Source organism: Xiphophorus hellerii, chromosome 15 (assembly GCF_003331165.1).
Source record: "Xiphophorus hellerii strain 12219 chromosome 15, Xiphophorus_hellerii-4.1, whole genome shotgun sequence".
Classification (NCBI taxonomy): Eukaryota; Metazoa; Chordata; class Actinopteri; order Cyprinodontiformes; family Poeciliidae; genus Xiphophorus; species Xiphophorus hellerii.
This window is the reverse complement of record NC_045686.1, coordinates 18341809-18356455: the sequence shown is the minus strand read 5'-3', so window position 1 is coordinate 18356455 and position 14647 is coordinate 18341809. Positions and strand designations below refer to the sequence as shown.

Below are 14647 nucleotides of genomic sequence, written 5' to 3'. Positions count from 1 at the left end.
TGGTGTTTTGAATGCAAAATCATTTACATAATTAAATAAATAAATTACATATTATGGGGGAATTTTAGTGTAAATATGTTGTAAAGTTTGCTACAGTATTTGCAAAACATCTTAATCACTTAAAAATTGAAAATCCGTGGTTCTTTTAAAAAAAAAAAGAATGTTAACTTTGAAGGTGTCTATTTTCAAAATGTCATAACATTCCCAAATATGAACTTATTATTTTACTATATTACTTTATTATATTACTTGTTATTTAGCTGGACTAGGGGCAAAAATGTCTCTGGATTGTGTCGGTTGCTGAACCCCGTTTTACATGCTATGCCTTGGGCAGGTTTGTAGCTGTGCATAAGCTCAGACTTTTAGCTGATTAATTGACTGAGCTAGGTGATTTATGTGGAAGATTTTATTTAGGATTATGGGGCTTTAATGCATAATGCATGGCATAGTTTAGCTTTTTATTTGTTAAAAAAAAACATTTGAGTTTGCTTCCAGTTCAGTTGCACTGTAAAAAGCACACACAGCCTCAAAGAAAGCTCTGTTACCCTAAATTAAGGGTGACATCTTGAGAAAAAAAATCTATACATCTGCGGTCCAGACATCCCACATTCCTACATTGTAGCATTTTTTTTATGTGTGAACATTTGTGCAAGGCAAAGCACCTAATTGCACTGGCACTCATTGAATGATAACAATAGCCATGGTGGGAGTTGGAGAGATTTGCTTTGAATGTAAGCAATTATTCAGCAAAAAGAAAAAAAAGGTGGCTACGTGGTGCCAGAGCAGATTTACTGTTTCTGTGGTCACTACATTCAGCGGGGAATCTAATGATGAGCTCTTAGGCGGTAAATTACCACTGCATTGTTTACCTCTGCTCTTACAAATGCATATCCCTTTGAGAGCAGGAAACCAAAAAGATGTGCAAGAAGAAGTAGGTTTATTTAAAGTAAAAGATTTTCCGGTGTAGAACAGCACTGAAAGTAAGTAGATGACTATTCATTAGCTGGAGGCTAGGAGAGAAAATAGGGGGAAATTGTCTTCTTCACCATTTCTTGGTGAAGAACTTCCTTCTTTCAGATGATGCTGACAACGAGCTCACCAGCAAATCCCAGGATGCAATGGAGAACCAAACTGCACATGACATAAGTCAGGATGCACATCTCTGCTGTTTTTTGGGCATCTGATTGGTCTACCCACACCACATTCCTGAATAAGGAACATATTAACAGGGGTTGTATCAAATCATTTGGTAACCATACCGATCTGATGATCCACTATAAAGAGATTTAAAAACAACAAGATTTTTTTTAAATTTATTTTTTAACAGAGGTATGTAAGGCTCACTCTGCCTGCTAAAACAGAGAGCTGGACATTGAACAGTGTTACTGTACTCCTTTGCCATTTTGTATTTTTGCAGTTTTTATCATTTCACACCAGACTCATCCAGGGGAAAAGCATAAGCCTGTTACATAACATTTACTTAAGCCAACTCTGGGAAAGTCACTTTGCCAATCCTTTGCCTTTGGATTGGCAAAGGAGTAATTTGACCCAGAAACAATTTTAATAGCAGCAAGTAAGGTTCACCCTTTTGTGCTTTGAACCTTTGTTTTTGAATATGTCTGATTTAGGAACGTTTTCAGACTGTGGGAGATCTCAGCATCACAGTAAAGGTCTAACTTCTCCAGGGAATACAGAATACAGGAATACAGAAACTGTCGTTTAGTGATGCTAAGCTCACTTGGCATGGTAACTGTTACAAAAAATGCTAAAGGAGGTTTAGAATATCAACTCTGAATACTTTTGTCTGTGTTTATAATAACTTGATCTACAGTTACATCACACCTCCACTTATGTGATGTCAGCTCAGCTCATAATATTGTTAAATTGATTATATTGATTACTGAATTAGCATAAAATCACTGTTTATGACAGGCTAGACAGTAGGGGTGCATTGCAGGGAAAATACTGCATATGAATAACCCACATTTTTATAATCCTTTTCTTTCATGACCTTGATCAAAATGAACTCCCACCTTCATCCCCAAAACTTTGAATCACTTCAAACATTCATCAAGTGTGGGCACAGTTAAAGTCTATTCTGCAGGACTTTTAAAGTTTCTGTTATATAATGTTGCATCCTAGAAGTATTTTGTAATTACAGTGTTTTTAAAAATAAACAAAAAAACAGCATAGTATCAGCTTGAATTAACCAGGGATCAAAAGTCAGTCACCTAAAATATGTGGTTGGTGCACCTCTAATACACACCCTCGTATAAGTTGCTTTACAATCAAATTTTGGCTCAAACATCATGATCATGGGGCGTTTAGATGCAAGACATTTTCAAAACCGCTTCAAATTAGGTCTCCTACAATTATTTAGCTCCCCTCTAACCATCGCTTGCGACAGCAGCATCCATCTGAGCAACTGTCAGAGGTCATTTACATAATGAAAGAGGAGAATTACTAAGGAGGCAAAAGCAGGACGAGCCTGCCATTTGGCAGAGAAAGAAAATGAAGATGGAAGGAAAATGGTTTGGCAAGAAAGAGGCATTGGACAGTGAAAGTGCGGAGAGAGCAGCATAGCTGGAGAGAGGGATAAAGGTGGAGAGTGGAGGAGGCAGCAGAGAGAGAAAAAAGGGGGGTGGAGGGGCCTGAAGAGGTGAGTCAGATGAACCATTGAAGACAGACGTGGTGGTGGTGCAATATTTGGAGGATGTGCGAAGGGAAAAGTGGAAGACAGAGGAAAAGAGGGAAGGCCTAAAAGCTGGGAGTGAGTTGGATGTTATGTCCAGTTGGGGCATCGTGATAAATTTAAAAAGTTGATAAAGTAAAAGAGTAAACTTGACAAGTTTACAAGGGAAGGAGAGGGGAAAAGAAAGCACCATCTTACCTTGGCCGACGCTGGAGCCACTGATCCTGCCGCCGTGATGCCTCGCTTGACCACTAGGTCACAGCTCGACGTTGTCACGGCAACTGTAACCGGAGTGGGGAGGAGAGAAGGGATGACCGGGAGGGGAAGCAGCCCCGGACGGTTGTTGCCATTGACGACGGCAGAGGCACAGCTATGGTTGGCTCCTCCATTGTGAAGGCCAGAGGGACGGATGTCTCTCCGATCCCAGGGCCCCCGGTAGTCCCTCTCAAAGCGGTGGTGGTGACGTGACATCACTTCCTCTCAGCGGGAAGAACGGGGGCAGGCCTACATGAAATGAAAAGCAGAAGGTCAGGATGACATTCTCTTCTATGATGGGAGGTGGAAACAGGAATAACTCACAAAAGAACATTTAACAAAAAAAAAGAAGGAGGTACAAAGAGGAAAAATAATGAGTAAGACATCAGGTGGAACAGAGAAAGAACACAGTGACATGACAGAGTAAAAGCTCACACAGCATCTGCCCGCATGCTACCTGACACTGTGGATCATTTAACGCTTCTAATTCCTGTTCTCCTGGTCATTAATGGAGGCTGCAGCAACATGGAGGGAGATAAGCACTGCTGAGCCACATCATACACACTTTACGCCACGAGGAGCAAAGCTGTTGCACGAGAAATCTAGGCTCCACGACGAGAGGTTAAAACAACACAACTGGGGAAGACGTAAACAGGTACACACATTTTATCCTCAGGGCAGCACAGCAGTAACATGACCTGGCGGTCAAAACTCTTTCATCTGAATAGATAAATACCCATGCAATTACAGCTCATCTCCTACATCTAATGGCTGGTTAATTCAATCACACTGCCCTTCAAGTGCATTTCAGGGGTCTCCCCTTTTCATGCGCGACAGTCTGTGAAAGGCTGAGAGGCGACAGCGAGCCAGAATTACATCGGCATGGTGTTGGGCGTTATTGTACTGCGTTCGTGGCGTACAACTCTTGTATTGTAAATCAAAGACGTACAGGATATAAGGAGTGGAATCTATCGTGGAGGGGGGTTTGAAGTACATTGTGCTCAATCTCACCAAAGGCCCGTGATGCTCACAGGGCCCCCTGATAACGGAAGAAATAAATAAATAAATAGCCTCAAAGAACGTTTAGCAAGTCTCATGCAAAAGCCCCTGGTCTGTGAGGAGAGAATGACAGCGGATGATAAGTCTTTATTCTGCACGCTGGGGTCTGTCACGCTGTTTCTTTGCCTCTCAGTGGAGAGAACGCCTTGAAATGGCAGCTGCTGTGCGCACATGCATGTTTGTGTGCTTGCGTGTGGGAGTGCGGGTTCAAAAAGCAGAATACGCTAAATATGAATGACCGTACATGAGCAACAACAAAAAGAAAAAATTTTGGAGTAAACGTCAGAAAACATTTTTAATAGTGTGACGTCATCTTACAGCATGCAGAAAACAAAAGTTTCTTTACAAAAACTTTCTGTGTGGGTGACGCTCTCCTCAGCTTTATGGGTCTTGACATTAATGGAGCCGTGTTAGATTTGGTGACTACAACACTATGTCACAGGGATGTATAAAGATCTCTTAAAAGAAAACTGCTTTCAAGTGCAAAACAACATCAAACAGAGCAGATCACAATGGTCAAGTCTAAATGACTGGTCAGGTGAATCAATTATGTCAAAATCAACTTTTTTCAGCCACCCTAGACATCCAAACTGTAAAGTTTATTCTCCCTCTCTCTACCACAGGTGATGTTTTCCAAATTTGGCACAGAGCCGGTATCATCCTTTAAAGAGATGTTTTCAAACGGAATAATGTAGTTTCATTTTAGCAGCTGTATGGAAAGTTTTTTCTTCCCCTAAAACTATTAGATACTACCAACTCAGACCATTTCTCTTCAACTTTCCTTTTGTCTCTGGTCACCAAATTAATCAATCATGAATAATAATCTCTCATTGCAGTGGGTTGGCAGGAAGCCACTCGTCACATACGTCCTGCTTCAGCAAAATTTTGGACGGAGGATTTTCACACACAGAATGTCATTGGTCAAAGGCTGACCTTTAATTTACTTGCCTTCCTTTGCACAGTTTGAGAGAAACATTAAGAAAGTGCTTACATAATGTACCAGTTGTTCTTTGGCTTGCTTCTGGCCAGGGTTGCCATGTTAATTTGTACAGTCATCAGCCACTTAATAAGGCATACCTGTCCATTTGCTGTTTAACATAAACAGCAAATCAGCCAATCAGTCAATCGCATGACGGCATCTAATAGAAGCATCACTGAATTTAATTAAAGAACCAGAATGCAGAAAAAAAGGAAAATCGAGCATTGCATAAGGTGGGCAAGTACTTCAGAATCAGATGCTGTAATAATCTGAGAAACCAGCTGATCTCTCTGGGATGGGATAAGTAAGGTTTTGTTCTGGTGTACCGTTGCTAAAAAGAAAAAATTGCAAGTAAAAAAATGGAAGAAAACTTATGTTTTCGCTACAAATGTTGAAAATGGAATCTGTGGCAACTGACCTTAAAAAAGGGGAAACTAAAAGCTATCGGTAAGACTCTCACGCTTTCTCCAGTAACCTCTCCTCCTGCATAGTAACCCCTTTTAATAACCTAAAATTTCCCAGCATACTAACCTTGCAGAATCTTTCAAAATATGTACAGAGAAAGTAACAAGGTGCTAGGTCAGTTTAACAATGATAGAGTTGGTGCAAGGTAGTGCTGCCTTTTCTCCTGAGCTCTGAAATGCAGCAGAAATATAAAAACTTAGTGAAAAATTCTAATGAAAGGAAACATTTATGAAAAGTAAAAAATAAGAGCATTTTTCTTAAAAAAAGAGAAAGCTTTAGAGCATGTTTATCTTATTTTTTTTTTACAGTTTACTTCATCACTAAATTTAACTAAACAATTCCTACATTTCACTCTGCCATCACAAATGCTGATTTACTGAGAAACTGACAAGTGTTTTGTCTCCAGTAAAAGTCTAAGCACATGAAAGCATGGGAGAACAAATCAATACAGCTGATTATGCAGGAAAAGAAATTCAGCCAGGTTTGCATGTTCCATCTCTGGGGAGTTTGATGGTGAAGCTCCAAATATAGCAGCAACTCACATAATGGTGGTAGAGAAACAAAGACTTTATACGCCTTTGCGGTTTGAGAAAAAGGAATTAAAAAGTTTATGAATAGTAACCCAAGTACAAATGGGTTCTTACTCTCATTTCTCTAACGAGTGTAAGAAAAATACATTTTCTGATGGGTGTCAAGAAATTTCAATAACCAAAAATATAATAATTTACAGTGAATATCAAAGGAGTCTAGTTGTATTATAGAACTAATATAACAGAATAAGGTTAACTTCACAAAAAATTCCAGGAGGTGATGCATTGAAAAAATTTTCATACCTCTTCAACTCTGCAGCAAACTTCTGTGTACTCGAGTAGGATTTTATGAAATAGACCAAAACACAAATGTGTATAATGTAAAGCGGAATAGGCGACTTTAAAAGCTTCTTTGCTAATACAAATATCAGTCCTTGATGGCAAAGTATGAAGGCAAGTGAGTTAAGCTTAATGCCCTGAAACTTTATTACCATTCTTAAGAAAATAAGTAGCTTTTGAACTGCTGTGTTCAATACACTGATTACTGTCCAGTAAAACTCTGCTCTGTAGAAAATGAATGAGTAGCAGTGTGACAGAGAAAATACAAAAGATTTTGAAGCACTGTGGTAACACTGCAACTGGCTAACTGGGTAGCTGGAGGCCTCCATATGAGGACCAAAATCAACTGAATAAAGCTTCATTCTTTTTGACAAAAATACTTTTTGCATTATTGGCATCAGGATTGCATTAGGTTTGGATGAGCATAAAAAAATCTGATCATACGTTTATTAAAACAGTCTTTAATCTGTGAAATCTAAATCTGAGTAAAAAACAAAAATCTTAGTATTGACCAAATATTGCTAAAATCATTTCTCCGTCTGCAGCATGCTTTGCCATTTCATTAAAGGGCCAGCAAATTTCACCGATAGAAGCATAATGAATGCAATGAGCTAGATGTCACAGCACACCAGATGTATTTTAACAATGTTAATTGGTTTAATTCAAGTGCCTTCCATCACATATGATGCACTGTTTGTTTTTTTTGAGCAAGGGCAGCTCTCACATTACCATTCCCCGCATCCTCCCAATCACCAACCCAAGCGACACTTTTAGAATCTCGGCTCTACATTTCAATGTGAGCAAAATCCTGAAAGGGAATTCCTGTCATCCTTGCACTATGCACGGAAGTATGTAGTGGGTAACAGGAGGTTGGCAACTTGATCCCTGCAGAGCAAGTGTCACCGAAACAAATCCCACTGCACTTATGGTCCTTGGTGAACAGGAAGATTTAAGCTACTAATTACTAAGACTTAAATTCCTTTCTCAGCTCACTTTCTGCACCTCCTTCACAGCCTGCGCACACACGTAGGTGTCGGTGTGCGTGAGAGCTCACCTTGAGGCTGAGTGTGCGGTTATGTATGAGAGGCGATAAAAAGAAATGTCATGCGCAGAGATGTGTGTGGAAAGCAACACCTAACACACCTGTGGACTCTGCCAGACTAGATAAACACTGAAATACTTCACATTTCTAGTGACACTCTGCTCTGCACCGCACCGCTGCAGGGAGACAATGCCAATGAGGATTTGCCCATTTTCGTTCACATTCAATAAAGTCAGTGTCAGCTCCTGGACAAAGCGTTGGTCATTAGGACCAGACGAGACACATTTTGCTGCAAGTTACTTAAAGAGTCTATTAAATCTTGATAGATTAAAAAACAAAACCAAAAAAATCTGTTTTACCCTACAGCAATGAATAAGATTCTTCAGCAGCCCTGTCAACATGTTAATCATCGTACCTGGAGGTGTTTCTCCTGCAAAATGTTCTGTTCTGACTAACTCCTACTTAGATAGAAGTTGATGAATGTGATTCTCTCTTGGAGTGAGAGGGAACTAAACTAATGATTATAATGACTAATGCTCAGACAGAACAAGTAAAATAAAGGCTCACACTTTCCAACATGAGCAAAGTAGTTAAGAAAGAAAAGAAGAAATAGTCTGTCAGCAATCAAACCTAATGAGCTGGCAGACTGGCATCTCCATTGCGTTGTCAGTCACACCATGAGCCATGGAGGAGACAAAAATTCATGCTTGCTGGGGTGTTTTCCATCGCAACTTTAGAAAACTGTTGTACACCTGCACCAAGTCTGCTGATGCATCATAATGCAAATGACACCCAGCTCACAATCCTCCTAATGCACATGGTGTGGATGCAGGGAAAAAGTGAGAGCTTGTGGGTGATTTTCTGTGTGGGCATACACCACAGTCTGCATGAGTGCAAATCCAATTATGGCTGACATCACTCTGACCTTAGTGCCATCACCATAGAGATGCCCTGTGTATCTCTGAGAGCACTGTAGCTCCATGCAGCGCACATCAGGAGTCCTCCGCCACTGCCTCAGATTGGCAAAAAAGAAAGATATTGTTGCTAGAAAGTCATAAGACGTCCTATTTGCAGTTTGCCAGAAGCTGTGCAGGGGGCACAGAAAACGTGTGGAGAAGGTGCTCTGGTCGGATGAGATCTAAAATAAACTTTCTGACCACCATGCAAAAGGCCCTGTGGTAGGGTATTAAAGCTTTCCTTTACAGCAGCAACAGAGAATGGCAGAGCTAAAGGTAGAGTAATCATGAAAGTAAACCGTTAAGAAGAAGTAAAAGACTAAAGACTGAGATGAAAATAGACATTGCAGTAGAGCAATGATCCTAGGCTTACAGACAGAGACATAACAAAATGGTTTAGATCAGAAGATATATGCATTTTAGAATAGGCTATTCAAAATCAACACCTAAATCATATTTAGGGTGTATGTAATAGTACATTAAGTTTTATTGGGGACCAAAACTGTAACATCTGTTACATTTCCAGCTGGTACGGTTTGCTTCCACACCGCACTGTGTCAAACGAACCAAACCCTTTGAGTAACCCGGTTACCCCCTTGCCTGTGGTGGTGCTACACCTAGAACAACTGAAGGAAACAACACAAAGAAAATCTTTGAAGAAGACAGAAACACAGAGTAAAGGAGGAAGACACTTCCTTCTTTACGAAATGTAAGCAAAAATAGAGTGGAGTCAGATTTTGGCAGATGTAGGATTTTCTCTGTTAATTGTGCCAAACCTTCTTCAACAATGGGTTAAAGCTATTTCTTCTGCTAGCACTAGACACACTTGCTTGTTTTGGTTCCCTGATCTATAGTCCTCTTCCTACTTTTGGAGAAGTCTCCGGTCTGGTTGGCATTTTCATATGCATTCAAACCGCGCAGAATTCACTTAAACCAAACCACGAACTAGATTTTTAGACAAACCAGAGTTCACTTTTATAGTCCGCATCAGTTTTTAGTTACATATTCACATCTCCCCAAACAAAAACTTTGTAGGCAACGAACCAGAGTTTGATTAAGGTGGACTGAACAAGGCTGGTGTGAATGCGCCCTAAAAAACTGTTAGCAAGACTTCACCCATCAACTCTGATGGGTGAAACTCTGATGCCACCACCATATTTCCACATGGGGATGGTATCTTAAGAGTGAAATGCAAATTAGACAACTTGTGAAGGCGGGAGGTTGCATGAGACTTCATTTAGGGTAAAGGAAGTCTAGTACAAATGTTTGCTCCACCACACAGAATAAATTTTTCTTCACATTTGTGAGCTGTATTTTTTCCCCTTCAATTTATTTATTACATCAAATCCAAATAAAATATGTTATTTGTGGCTATGACATGAAAAACTTCAAGGGGTATGAATAGCTTTTCAGATAGACCTGAGATCGATCAGCAGAAAATTTGAGAACCTCTAAAAGCCAACATTTTAGCAGCAGCATGAAGGATTAGAGGTCATTTTAACAGTGACAAGAAACAGGGACATACCAGTGATCCAAGGGCATCTGATCTTAAACTGCTAAATTATTAGCTAGAATAAAAGTTGTCTGGAAGTGGAAATGTGAGACACACACCCTTTAGAACAGCATCTGTCACTCCAAGGCGACGCACAGCATGCCGTGTGTGTGTGACAGAGTTGCGTTAACAAAGCCATGTGGGAATATGCGGGGAGCTGTGGAGAGACGTGAGGAAAGAGGGAATGTAACAGATGGACAGAACGTTGCAGCAGCGGAGAGACAGCCAGGCCATATGAGATGGCGTGCAAACGAGTAATAACAGCAGTAAAGAGTGTGTGTGCAAGGCAGAAATAGAGAGAAGGGTGTTAAGGATGGGATCAGACAGTAGAAGGGTGGGCTGTGTGTCGTTTCTCTGTTCGAGTGTGTGATGTTTGCTTTGCTGGCACATTCTATCCCGTGTTTAATACCTCAGTAAGTGCCCCTGCCACAAATACTCCCTAAGAGAACAAGCTCCCATTTCCAATCTGTAGTTGTGTTTGCTTCTATTGACCTGGTGACAGCTCAGCTTTTACCATGCTAACACACAAACAGCCACATGTCGCACTCACAATTCTATGCTAATGATCAACGCGTCCATCACAAAATCTGAATGGCCAAAATGAGGGCCAGAAATAGCAGGTAATGCTATAAGTTTATGAGAACAAGATATTGCTGTAAATGAGGGCCCCTGTGGGAGAAACGTGACCCCATGCACACCAGGTCTAAGTGGCGCAGGTGCTTGCACTTTGCTCACACACTCTACAACCACAAGAATGGAGCTAGGGACCATGTGCTGACAATTCCTCACAGACAGAGGTGTTTTCACCGATATTCAAATATAAGGAGACAGTCTTGGTACAGAGATCACCCGAAGCAAAGCATGCCAGAGTCCAGAGACTTATAAATTCCCTTTGCTCCCAGGGATACACCTGATATACTGTCTTCATTTGAATGTCACCTATGAATTCTTGTTTTACAGCGCAAAGATGCGAAAAAGCAAACAATAAAATGAATCCTTAATAAAGCAATTCAATTTTAAAATAAAGCATTCTCAGCTAGATAATGCAGACTCGTAAAATGATGACTCCCTCTGCCTAGTAATGTGCTGCTCCCCCAAGATTTTAGAATCAGATCCACCATAGACCAGAGTTGTTTTTCCAGTACATCACAAAAATGCCCAATAGGATTGAAATCAGAGAAATTTAGAGGATAAGTCTTTAGCCATTCCTGAACCATTTCCGTTTCCTAACAGGGTGCATTATCCTGATCCAAGAGGCGACACACATAAGCAAATACGAATGTTATATTGCTGCAGACTGTTGACACCAATCTTAGATTCAACATCACTCAAAAGGCCAAAGAGGCGAAACCATCTTCCACTTTTTGGCGTGACTTGTGGTTGGAAGTCCCATGACGAAGAGACAGTGTTCTTCACGTTCCTTGTATACGGTCATAATTTTATGCCCAGGTGTTTTAATGTTCTGCAGTTGCAGATACAGTAGGAGGTTTTTTTTTTGCACTTTCAATGAAGCACTGACAGAGCAAATGAAGTGTCAGAAACTCCAGGTTATTTTTAGCTTTAGCTCCTAAGGCATAAAACATAAAAACAATGAAACAGCAGCAGCTGGAACTACTGCAAACTGAGAAGAAGAAAAAAAAATAAAGCATAAAAAGAATTGTTGGATCCATCCCAGTATCTCTAACAGTGGTTGAGAGAAAGGGGCATCTTCAGTTTCTGAGGAAGTAAAGCTAGATGCAGCTACCTGCTGGCAGAAAAACTAAAAAGCCTTTTGTTGGGATTGATTCCTGGCATTAGCAGGGTGGATTAATCCCTGTGGTTTGAGGGGAATTAGTACTTTGCTACTATTTGCACACCTAATTAGTGGTCTGAGTGGAATCTGAAGACACCACAGACAAGGCAGCAAATCATACAAATGTAGGCCCTTTCAAAACAGAGCTCACCAGATTAAGTGCCACTGGAACCAAAAATAGCTTCAATTTTAGCAGATTAGAGGTATATGGGTAGGTTTTACTTTGAGAGCCAGTGCTACAGTACTACTAGAAAGCGCTTGACACACAAATAAAACTGAACCATGAGGGCATTCATCAAGGACAAATATAAGAAACCAGCACAGCGCCTTCTATAATCTGCCTGTTGGAACTTATCCACAGGTTCTGAGATCACAGTGAGAAATAACACTTTGTATATTAATCTGACACCTTGATGGATCAAACACTCATGGATTACATGCACGCACTGCCTCGTTTTGCCAGAGACAGTCATTTCCTGATCATCTCCTCTTTCATAAAGCATGCAAGCAAAGGGCAGACCTTTCAAAGCGAATGAAAAAAGGTTCACTTGTACTACACAGACAGCAAGGAGTGAAATAAAAGGAAGTGAGGCCAAGAGTTATTTCTTTTTTTTTTCATCTGCAGAAATATTGCACATGCCTGCACCACTGACAGAAAATTTCCTTCTCGGTGCGCGTCAGCACAAACCTTCCTGTAGACTGCTAATGGGGGAAAAGGCAATTCGAGAAGATACCACCTGATGCAAGGGTTTCAAAGCCATTTGTTTAATGAAGTTTGAACACTGGTTTATTTTTCACAACTTAAAAACAGCAAGGGTGACTGTTTTCTGTTTTTTTTTTTTAAAAAGTAACCTTCCTACCCATGCAGATGGAAATGACCACCATGTTATAAAATGTTGCAGTAACACAGTTAGTAATACCCCGGTATAGTTTGGCTGTCAGTATCCCAGGCATGTCATTAGCCTGAGGAACAGAGGCACTGCAAGCTCCGCCGCTGAATGCTGCTGCTCAGTTAATTAAAACACAGACTTTCAACAAAAAGCTACATTACCACCACGACAAGACAAAAAGCAAGAGAAAACCCTGAGGCGCCAGAGAGAGCACTTCCCCATCTAGCCTCTGTGCAAGCTTCTTTAGGGTATGCAGTAGCAAATTTCCAGACGCCAATCATGCGATGTGTTTTTTTTCCGTCTGCCTGTGTTTCTGTGCACGTTTGTGTGTTTGTTGCGTATTCTCTGTGGCCCGTGTCAGCTGTCGCCTTTCCCCTTCCCGCTGCATCCTTTTGCAAAATTCTCTGTTCTCGCAACAAAAACCAACAGCGTCAAAACAAACAACGCTCACTGCTGATGCCACACATTACTCTCCATGCACATTTCAAGGGAAATAAAAGAAAAATTGTATAAGCCAAGCATTGCGCCACTGTAATGAACCGCTGCTACATGGATGTGTGCTGTGCCGTGTGTGAGCTTCGGGAGGAGAACGCGACACTGGTGAAAGAATAGTGACTTAATTATCTAAATGGCTGCTGGAGAGATTACTGAGGCCAGTGGGCATCCATCTCTTTCAACGCCACCAGCTTAGAGTGCGCGGCCAAGGAGGAAAGATCAAGAGATCTAAACATCAAAACGACAGACAAGTGATAGGAGGGTGAAAAGAAATGGGACAAAAGGAATTAAATGAGAGATGGAGGACAATGTGGAGGAGAGGAAGAGAAGTGGCTCCAGGGACAGCGATGGAGAAGGTTTACCAAAGGCTGGCTATGGTCAGCTTTCGTGCTAACAGTTTGGCCTCCCTTGCTCAAGTGTGGAGAATAGACTTGCACACTGGTGACAAGGTTCATACTCAGAATACGCAGGTCTCATTGTGTTTACACAGCTCTCTCTTACAAGCGCCCTAACTTGCTTCAGTGGCCTGACTCCAGGAGGCCAAGCATTATAAACCTAAGAAAAACAACAAACATCTTTTAAATGATTTTATTAATTACAGGGGAAAAAAATATATTCAAGCTAACCGGGCTTTTATTGGAAATAATATTGCCATGTGGCTGTGCCATGGTAGATGGCAAAACCATAGGAGCAAATGTTTTAATTTTCAGTCATGATTGTTCAGTGGAGCCTCTCCTTTGGAAGGTCAATAGTGTCTCAGTTTGCAATGCTGGTTTTCCAAAGTTGTGGACAAGCGCGGTAGAATAAAAACGTAAGTTTGCATTGATTCAGAATAACGACCATCTTTTTATTAGTTTCGATGACATCAAAAGTTGGATATTTTGACAACCCTATTAAAATCACCTGCCATGGCCACCAATTCTCCCAGAACTCGAAGCTCTAGAAGCTGTCCATTGTGTCATCAGACTGATCCAGATTCGGAAGAAAAGACTCTGGAAAATGTATACTTAAAACATATCAAATAATAGCAAAAAAGACTACCACTTGAAAGCAGTGAGATGTGTTGGATGTGAGTGAAAAGTCAGATTTCTGATGGGCCACATCACTATAACACAATAGAAAGCTAACAGGGATAATACTTTTTCACAGAACTGTAAAAACTTTATTACAAGCATGTCTAATTCTTTTGGGAAGGTTTTAGTCACTAGCCCTTTTAGCTATAAACTGGTTAATTTAATGGTCAAAATTCAGACAATCCAAGGAAGTGATATTGTCATCATCACTTTTATTAAAGATACAAGTAGGTCCATTACTCTTCATATCAATATTCCACAGTAATGAGAAGGATAGTGCTCTAAAGTTCAGATCATCTGCCCGCATAGAATCAGTCGATACAACAAGAATATGATCTTACTCCATTTGGAACATGCTGAACTCCAATTCAAATTTGAATTACTTTTTAATCTCCGGATCCACACAACCCCTGCAGTTGAAATGAAAAAACCAATTCAAAGTAAATAATAGTGATTTTCCATGCATGCAATTAAACAGCAATTAATTTTATTTCAAAGTTTGTGACGATAATGAGCTTCATTTTTTTC

At 40.5% G+C, this 14647-nt stretch overlaps 1 protein-coding gene across 2 annotated transcripts in view; it reads right to left on the bottom strand.

Annotated features, from left to right (window-relative positions):
• klhl29 (kelch like family member 29) overlaps window positions 1-14647 on the bottom strand; it is a 287833-nt gene that overhangs the window by 199137 nt on the left and 74049 nt on the right. For both annotated transcript variants that reach the window (XM_032584680.1, XM_032584681.1), the window contains one exon: window positions 2891-3196. In XM_032584680.1, the coding sequence (XP_032440571.1) occupies window positions 2891-3163 (273 nt within the window). In that variant the 5' untranslated portion in view covers window positions 3164-3196. The remainder of the gene's footprint in view (window positions 1-2890; window positions 3197-14647) is intronic.